We start from the raw sequence: 9,653 nt of genomic DNA on the forward strand, positions 1-9,653 counted from the left end.
CTCCACACCAAAGATTAAAGAGTTCCCCTTGCCAGTGAAGCACTTTTAAGACCAATTTACCCAAAGATAATGCTTCCACTCATCCATTCATTCATTCATTCATTCGTTTGTTCAATACTTTTTCAACAGGTGTTACTGAGGCTTCCTATGTAACCCACACACTGCCAGGCACTAGAGATGCCCTCACTGGGCATGCATTCCTGGGGGAGGGGGGGAGACGAGGGCAAAAAATAAACAAACAGATAAGATCATTGGAGATAGCAGTAAATGCCCTGCAGAAAATGGAGTAATGAAACAGAAATAGAACGAATGGCCTGACCAGGCAGTGGCGCAGTGGATAGAGTGTTGGACTGGGATGCGGAGGACCCAGGTTCGAGACCCCGAAGTCGCCAGCTTGAGCGCGGGCTCATCTGGTTTGAGCAGAGCTCACCAGCTTGGACCCAAGGCCGCTGGCTCAAGCAAGGGGTTACTTGGTCTGCTGAAGGCCCGCAGTCAAGGCACATATGAGAGAGCAATCAATGAACAACTAAGGTATCGCAACGAAAAACTGATGATTGATGCTTCTCATTTCTCTCTGTTCCTGTCTGTCTGTCCCTATCAATCCCTCTCTCTGACTCTCCCTCTGTCTCTGTAAATAAAAATTTAAAAAAAATTTTAAAAAAGAAAGGATGGGCAGGGGCAGCTCTTCTGAGCTGAAACCTGTATGATGAGAATAGACCAGGAACAGGACATCTGGGGGAAAGCTTTCCAGGGTTCGAGAACAGCAAGTGCAAGCCAGGAACAGAGGTGGAAGGTTTAAGGAACAGAGAAAAGGCTAGTGTGGCTGGAGCAGAGTGGGCGGGGGAGAGAGGAGGGGGATAGAATGAGGCCAGAGAGCAGGACCTACCTTGTGAGCCACAGCAAGGAGACAGGTATTGTTCTAATTGAATGCGATATCATTGGGGGTCTTTAAGGTATGAGTTTAAGGAGCAGAGGAGTGGGCTATTCTCTGATTTACATTATGTCCCCATTAAGTTTCCATCCTACCTGCCTGAAACTGCTCATATGTCACTCAGATTCAGTTCACAAAGATTGACTGAGGGCCTTGGCCAGCTGGCTCAGGGAATAAATCATCAGCCTGGCATATGGATGTCCTGGGTTCAATTCCCAGTCAGGGCACACAAGAGAAATGACCAGGTACTTCTCTTCCCTCCCTCTCCCCCTTCTCTCTCTCTTTTCCTCCCATGTGGCTTGACTGGTTTAAGTGTCCGCACAAGGTGCTGAGAACAGCTCCCTTCGTCCAAATGTTTCAGCCTCAGGTACTAAATCTCCCCTCCTCTTACTTAAAAAAATTTAAAAACTGACTGAGTAGCTACTGTGTGCAAGGAAGCACTGAGCTAAATGGGCATCTACCAGCCAAAGTCACTGCGACATGAACCTCTTGTTAAGACTGGTGATGTTTTTCTCCAAGTGAGCACAGTTACCAGCAGTTCTGTGATCTCCTGGAAAAGACCAGAAAGGAACTCATATTTCAGTTTGATCTTTAGTGCTCTCTACCTACCTGGCAGAAATTAAATCAAGAGTGATCTCAGAGGACCTCCAAGCTGGTCTTTCTGGAGACAGGAATTTGGAAAGTGGTCTGGGAATAAGCCCTTTGCTGGACACAGAGGAAGGAAGCTTCCCTATAGTCCCAGTGCCATGCACAGGGCCCAACATGGCAGGCCCTGAATTTAGGACCCAGTTGATTAATAAGCTGATGCCTGACCGCTGTGTTGGGTGCAATGACCTCAGAGCAACACGGAGATCTGAGGAAAGCATGAGAGGATGGGACAGCATTCAGGGAAAGGAAACTTTCTGAAAGGATGGTGGGTCTCTGTATTACTGGCTTCAAGTCTTTACCTCTTCCATACATACCCACACCCTTTGCCGCGTAGCTTCGCAGTTCCCTACCCTAGAGAAAGAGTAAACTCCCCATCCCTCGACCTTGAGCCTGGCCGTGTAACTTGATGGGGTCACTGGGATGTTAGCTATGTTACACAGGCAGAGGCGTAAATGTCATCTTGCCCATCGGCATTAGAGTGAGAAAAACATGGCCCTGGTGGTCCACTGGTCCAAAGAGCCTGAGACAGGTGAAGCAGACAGCCTACCTGAGTTTAAAACCATGCCCAGTCAAACCTGGCCTGAATCAGCCAACATCAAACCAACCTACAGACACATGAACCAAAATAATGTTTTAGGTCACTGAGTTTTTGGTAGCTTGTTATGCACATTGTTGTGGCAATAGCTGACATGCAGGGATAAAGACCCACTACAATGGTTATCCTTAAGATGCCCAAATCTCTCAAAATTGGAGCCCTGCAGCTGGACAAGCCTAAAAGGCACCCAAACAGACTCTGAGGAACTAACAGAACACCCCAGTTGTGGTCTTGAATCCCCGTCCCCAGCACCCTCAACCCAGAAAGGTTGTGGAGACAACACTAAACTAACAGCCAATTTCAGCCCTATCTCATCCTCCTGACTCTGAGCCCTTGGAAAAAAATCCCTTCACCTCTCGGCGCCTTGGTTCCCTCATCTGTAAAATGGGGATGATCACACCTGCTTCCCAGCCTCCTGAGATTTCAGTGATAGTCATGTGAACACTCCTAGCACATCTGGGGTTTGCTGCATCCGTCTTTCACAGGACTAGCTCTCCAGACCATTCCAGCTCCCTGGTCCTCGGCTCCAGTGGAGTCATACAAAAATTATAGATGGCCACTTCCTCCCAACCCCTCCACTTGCCCAACTGACCTGGAAAGGCTCTCTGGCTTTGCTTTGTGAAATCTAACTATTAAATGTACATTCACTCCTCCCTCTACGATCCACAACGGAAAGGGCTTCCCTGGCTTTAAAATAACTGTACTGCTCTTGTCATGAAAATATCCCATAAAAACAGAACAAGAGAATCAGTTAAGCTTCCAGTTACAGTTTTCTTCCCTTCCTTTCACTGGCCCTCTTCAGGATTTTGAAAATACCACATGCGAATAGCAGCATTTGTAAAAGACAGCACGATGCACAATGCCTAAGGAATCAGAAAATCTATTCATAAGACAATATTTACATGGCCTCTCCTGAACCTTACATAAGATGAGTGTTGGTTCCATTAAAAATATTTTTTTTTATTTTAATGTTTCTGTTTCTTGTCCAAGCATGGAGCGGCTGTCCTTTCCAAGAAAACTCTATTAGAGTTTTCTACTTTGGCCACAACAGCTCTACAAATGGCTGAAGCTTGGAATTGGAATTAAAAGCTTCTGGGAAAGAAACATTTTTTTTAAAAAACCTAGAAGGCAGAGTATCAATGTCGTAGAGACACTTGGGACCTGGCTCGAGGATTCGAAACCTCGCCTAAATCTCCCAGCACACCGGCTGCTGCTGGCTGACGCTCAGCCCCACAAGTGAGCAGTCAGGGCCAAAGCCCACTCAGTCCACCTTCAGGGTAACAGGCCGAAGCTCCCCAGCAAACTCTCCTGGGTCTCGCTCACTGTACATCTAATCTGGTTCCTTGTCCATGATGGCAGCTGCTTTCTCCTGGTCCACGCAGAGGAACAGGATGCTGGAGAGATGCTCCCAGACCTCATTTTACTGCAGGATTTCACAACCACTTGATAGAATTTGGGCCCCTGAACTTCTACAGAAGTTGATACCCCAAAACCAATATCCTTGAAGAATATGCTCTCGGCCTGTTCCAATAAGCCAATATATTTTTCACATGATCTCTAGAGGCTGGGGGCTCTGTTCACAGCTCTGTTCAGTTTGTGGTTAATCAACAGCATAGGTGTTTCAGAAAGGAAATCTGTCCTTTTCAGCCGGTGGCAGCAAAAGGCATTCACTTGTTCCCTGGGGCTACATCCACCCCGTGTTGCTGACTAAAACAAGCCGGAAGGCCAACAGGGAATAACCACTGAGTTTTATATTATTCACACTTACAATCCATTGGAGAAAGCTCATTAACTTATGTGGTATTACTGCTATTATTTTAGCCTTCTACATTTTCATTATTAGTAATGTACCTGGAAATCTCATAATTATTTTTCATCCATAAAAAAAAAAAAAAAAACCCCAAGAACTAGAGACCAGCACCTCCTACCTCGACTCCACTTTATTCTCTAAAACAAGTTCTCTGAACAATGGGCAATTGAAGCAGCTTCCTGTGACACCTATCATTAGATCTTTTCATATGTAACTGCTACTGCACTGCAATGCTGCTTTAATTAAAATGTGTCTGATATCATCTATTCATTCCCACTAAAAGGCAGTGAGAGCTGAGCAGCTCACTAAGTGCACCACACGCTTATTTCATCCTGGACTGTTAATAGCAATAGCCCAGACAACAATTGTCCCAACTTGACAAATAAACTTTCCAGGCAGCTGTTTGGATCTTGATAACTAATCACAAACCAGCCTCTGCTCAGAAATGATAGTCCGGGCAAAATCAAAGAGGCTGCCCCTAGAAAGTGGTAATCATATCCCCTCCAGCTGTAATAAGTTCTAAGTGAAAGAATTGAGATATAAGCCCCCTCCCCTTCTCTTTGATTCTTCTGATGATTCTGCAGAAGAAATCATGTGGCCTAGGGATTGGGGGAGGCGAGGGGCACAAAGAACACCATTTAGAAGGTGACAGAAGGCCCTGGCCAGTTGGCTCAGCGGTAGAGCGTCGGCCTGGCATGCGGGGGACCCGGGTTCGATTCCCAGCCAGGGCACATAGGAGAAGCGCCCATTTGCTTCTCTACCGCCCCCTCCTTCCTCTCTGTCTCTCTCTTCCCCTCCCGCAGCCAAGGCTCCATTGGAGCAAAGATGGCCCAGGCGCTGGGGATGGCTCCTTGGCTGCTGCCCCAGGCGCTAGAGTGGCTCTGGTCGCCCCCTGGTGAGCAGAGCATTGCCCCTGGTGGGCGTGCCGGGTGGATCCCAGTCCGGCGCATGTGGGAGTCTGTCTGACTGTTTCTCCCCGTTTCCAGCTTCAGAAAAATACAAAAAAACAAAACAAAACAAAAAAACAACAGAAGGTGACAGAAGACAATTGGACTTTGGGTGATAGGAATGCAGCATAATCAAATGTATAAAAACATTTATACATTTAACACAAAATAACGTAGAGATGTTTTTTCTGAACATATGTACCCTGATTTATCAATGTCACCCCATTAAAATTAATTAATTAAAAAATAATTATAAGGGGAAAATAAAATCATGTGGCCTCTGGTGTTCAAGGAGTGCCAGGTGGCCCAGACACCCAGGCTCCCTGAGTTGCTGCCACAACCAATGGGGCAGACCCTTCCAGCTCCCCTTCCTTTGCCTGAGCCACGCCCTCTGCTTGGGATGCTGTCCCTACTTCGTCCACCTGGAAAACTGCCTCCCCAGAAAAGCCTTCCCTGATCGCTCACCACCCCTCCCCAGAATTCATTCCTGCTATTGCTCCTCTGTATTTCTTCAAAACAAACTTACACTCCCTCCCGCCTCTTTCCCAGCCCTTCCCCATCAAACTGTAGAATAAGAATAAAGTTCTTTGCAAGGTGAAAGGAGGGTAAAGGTGGATCAACTATATGGTGCTGGAAGACTAGCCTTTGAGTGCTGAGGGCACAATTCAACATTCAGGTGATGGATTTTAGAATTGTACACCTGAAACCTATACAATGTTATTAACCAATGTTATCTCAATACATGTAAAAAAGAAAAAAAAAAGCTTCCCAGTTTCTATCTAGAGTCTCAGCTAAACTGTACATTTCTGGGAGTCTAGGACTAGATGTTTTCTCTTTGCATAAGCAGTCTTGGCATCCAGCAAGACACTCAGCTGTTTATGGAATGAATTAATAAATACATGAGTGACTTTTCCCTACAACAGAATTTTTACGAGATGTGAGTGAAGGAGCTTGGCGTGGGGCAGGGGGAAAACCGTGTTCTTAAAGGTCCCCACAGGCAGTGTGCCCGGCGCACATTCCACTCCGGTATGGAGGCACTTTTGTCCACTTTCCTAAGTAGTAATGACAATAAAGGAGTTATATTCGGTGGTGATGCGCACCTGAGGATATGAAATGACCGGTGTGCTGCCCCTCCCCCATCTCGTTCTCTCTCTCGGGTTCCAATGGAAAATGCCCATCAGCACTAGATTATCCGCGCACAGGGCTGGGAGCCCACGCTCTGCACTAGCCTCGCGCGTCCTCATCTTCAGGGGGCGCGTTTCTCCCAGTCTGTTCTTCGTTTTAAAAGACTAACACAGCCAGATGGGCCTGAACTCAAGCAGCGGCAACTATTCTAGGCTGGACTAGGGGTTGGGAATCACGGATGGAGACAGGAAAGGGATGGAGGTTCCTTTCGTCCGTGGAGAAGTCCGCACCCAATGCTATTCCATTAAGCAAAAGCAAACCTGCTGCCCGCTTACTCCTGGAAAAAAAAGGCAAGAGCCAGCAGGAATCGCCTATGCCCAACTCCGGGGTCCTCGGGCGGGCCAACGGGGCACACGGCCAGCGAGAGGCGCCTGGGGGCGAGCAGAAGGCACTTCTGAGCCAGCCAAGACCAGGCCCCTCGCCCCAGTCCCCTGCGGATAAACTGGCTGCCCAGCCTGGGAAGGGGGCAGGGGAGGTCAGAGCGGTGAAAAAGGAAGGGGTAGAGGGAGAGGGAGTGACTACACCCCAGTTTGGGGGTGCGGAATCCGAGCTGGCTGGAGTAGGAATAAAAACTCGCCACACTCACACCCGTCCCTCGTCAGAGAGCCCTAATTTTGCCAATTTCCTATTCTACCCACACCCCAGAGGAACCTCTGACAGCGGGTCTCCACACCTCCGGGGAGGAGGGGGACGGGATTCGCGGTAGGGTGACAGGAGAGAGCGAAGGCAGGAGATGCGCTTAGAGTCCTCAGACCGCGTGTCTGAAGCTAGAACGAAGTGAAGATTTCAGAAAATTACACCGATTATCCTCCTCCACCCACCCCCCACCCCCAACCTGCAATTAGAGCAAGAAAAACTGGCGTGGAGCTTGAGAAAATCTCCCCGATTGTCTCCACCGTTCCAGCGACACGTTAATTGTACATCCGACCCTTGGGCACAGGGGAACCAGGAGGGGGGCCGGGATAAAATACTCCCGGAGTTCCTCTGGGAAGAGTCAGGAGGGGACGAGCGGAGCGGGCGGAAACCCGGGGCTCACCAGCAGCCCTCGCCCTGCGCCGCGCCCTCGCGGGTCGGGGCAGCGCCCGCCGGCCGGAGCGCTCCCTCCGCGGGTGCGACTCCCACGGCTGCCCCTTCCTGGCCGGCGGGGCGCAGGGAGAGTGGTTTCCAGCACACCTTTCAAGTTCTGGGGTGTGGAGCCGGTGGGCCCGCCCTGCGATGGGTTTCCACGAGGAAGGCAGTTACTAGCAGCAGGAGGCACGGTGCGCTCCCTCAGCCGCGCCCCTCAATCCTGCCTCCGCGAGGCCGTGTCCCCCGGAAAGGGGCACTCTTGAAGGGGCATCCTCCAGCCTGGGAGTACCACTTCTCCCCCTTTCCCCTGGAGCAGGGCAGAGAGATCTGAGGGACCTATCTACGCTGCACCACCCACCCTCTGACCAGCGCCGAGCTCGGCTCCGGCTCTCCCGAAGCTTGTGTGGGCGCTGGGCACAGTGGAGGGACTTGCCCCATTCCCTGTATCCCTCCGATTGCCCTACCCGTTCTTACCTGTCCTGGCGGTGCACATACAGAACCACACAACTAAAATCGCATCCATCGGCATCGCTCCCGAGGGTCCCCGCCAAACGGGGCGCGCGGAAGCCAGCAGGAAAGAAATGCGCCTTGATCCCAAGGCGCGCAGGGCTGGGAGCCGCCAAACTTGCTAGCGGGCGGCGAGGGAGGTGGATCGGCAGCGCCGGGTGCTGCGCTCGGGGATCGCGCCCAGAACGGCCGCCCCGGCCGCCCCGCCCCCAGCCCGCCCCCCACGGCGGGCGGTGACGGTACGGGGCTCCGGCCGCGGCCCCAGCTGCGGCTGCGCTCGCCTCAGAGCTGGGGCGGAGCGCGGGGCTCGGCCACTCCGGCAGGTTGCGCTCCGCGCTGTGGTCGGGTTCTCCTTTGCCCGCGAGGCTGCAGGCGCAGCAGCCGGTACTACCCGGAGCACCAGAGCTAGAGTCCCGGGACCCGCAGCCAAAAGCAAGGTGGAGGCGCTAGGCACTCTCTCTGCTTCACGCACTCCAGCCCAGACGAGCTGGCCTTGCCACCGTCGCTGCCTCTGTCTCGGCGCTGCGGTGGGGGCTGCCGAAGTTGCCACAGTTCATCACAGCCGAGACGAAGAACCGCAGAGCCCTCGCGGGTGGGCTTATTTCCGGGGAGAACCCTGACCCAGAAGGTGTTAGGGAGCGCGCCCCGCCCTTCTCGGGAAAACAATTAGTCGGGATTTGCTCAGGCAACTGGGTGGAGAGGAGCGCCTAGGGCCCTGCGAGGGATGATGGCTGAGTCCCCGCTCACCACCTGTACCTTCTCTGTCCTCTCTGGGGGGCCTTCTGACCCGGTACACGTATAGGGTGGCCAGCGAGAGGGCGCTGAGGCAGCGCGTGCGGAATCAAGGTCCCCAAGCCCGAGCCAGATATGGTGGGGGTCTGGGGAGACTATTTGCAAACCTTCCGGTTCTGCAGGGCAAATGCTGCCACTTAGGGGAAATTCCTAATCATTTTTTCCCTCTTGGGTGACTTTCTTGTTGGTTTTGTCAAAAGCCCTATTCTGCTTTCATAGTCACTTTTTGGCTTCACCTGCGGACCCTACCCCACTCCACCCCAACTCCAAGAAAAGCTTGGCTTTGTTTTCCACGTTCAGGCAAGGTTGAGAAGTCCTCCTCCGTCTCTGCGACCCCCTTCCAGACCCTGGCCTTCCCAATAAAGAGTTCCCAGATTAGACGGTGTCACTTCCATTCAAGAATGCTATTTATAACTAGATGCAAAGTCATGAAATCAGATGACAAGAACCTCTGATTTATACCCAATGAGCCCGACATGATTTAAAGCTCCCCAGCTAGCTCACACTGGGTCACTCTCTCTGGGCGCTCACACTACCCCTTTGATAAACTCAACAGGGGACAGAAAGGAGGAGAGGGAAACTTCTTGGAACAACTCTCCTTTGTGACTTGTGGTACCCCATCTCACCTCCCATACTCTTAAGCCCTACATAACTACGATTCCAGGGGTCCCCACTGGAAGTCACCAAACTAGCAGCACTGCTTATTAAGAGAGAAGGTTTTACCTGCATGTTCCTCTGACTTCTGACCTATTTTTCTGGATAGTTCTGTCAGCAAGCCTCTGTCCCACTTGGCCCCTTACACTGCGGTCCTTTGGCACATGAAAAAGAGAGCAAGCAGTAAATGCGAGCTCCTGACAGCTGAGGTAGAAGGAGAGAAGTTCAGCAAAAAAAAAGTGCTGCCCACTCTAGGAGTGGAGCTGCAAGAGTGAGAGGTAAACTGATGTCAAGACTAAGATGAGCCCTGGCCAGTGGGCTCAGCGGTAGAGCGTCGGCCTGGCTTGTGGAAGTCCTGGGTTCGATTCCCGGCCAGAGCACACAGGAGAAGCGCTCATCTGCTTCTCCACCCCTCCCCCTCTCCTTCCTCTCTGTCTCTTTCTTCCCCTCCGGCAGCCAAGGCTCCACATTGAAGCAGAGTTGGCCCGGGCACTGAAGATGGCTCCATGGCCTCAC

General features: G+C 51.5%; 1 protein-coding gene across 2 annotated transcripts in view; it reads right to left on the reverse strand.

Annotated features, from left to right (window-relative positions):
* NELL1 (neural EGFL like 1) overlaps positions 1-7,842 on the reverse strand; it is an 845,221-nt gene extending 837,379 nt beyond the window's left edge. For both annotated transcript variants that reach the window (XM_066364424.1, XM_066364414.1), the window contains exon 1: positions 7,659-7,842. In XM_066364424.1, the coding sequence (XP_066220521.1) occupies positions 7,659-7,713 (55 nt within the window). In that variant the 5' untranslated portion in view covers positions 7,714-7,842. The remainder of the gene's footprint in view (positions 1-7,658) is intronic.
* Positions 7,843-9,653: the final 1,811 nt, after the last annotated feature.

Source organism: Saccopteryx leptura, chromosome 1 (genome assembly GCF_036850995.1).
Source record: "Saccopteryx leptura isolate mSacLep1 chromosome 1, mSacLep1_pri_phased_curated, whole genome shotgun sequence".
NCBI classification, from domain to species: domain Eukaryota; kingdom Metazoa; phylum Chordata; class Mammalia; order Chiroptera; family Emballonuridae; genus Saccopteryx; species Saccopteryx leptura.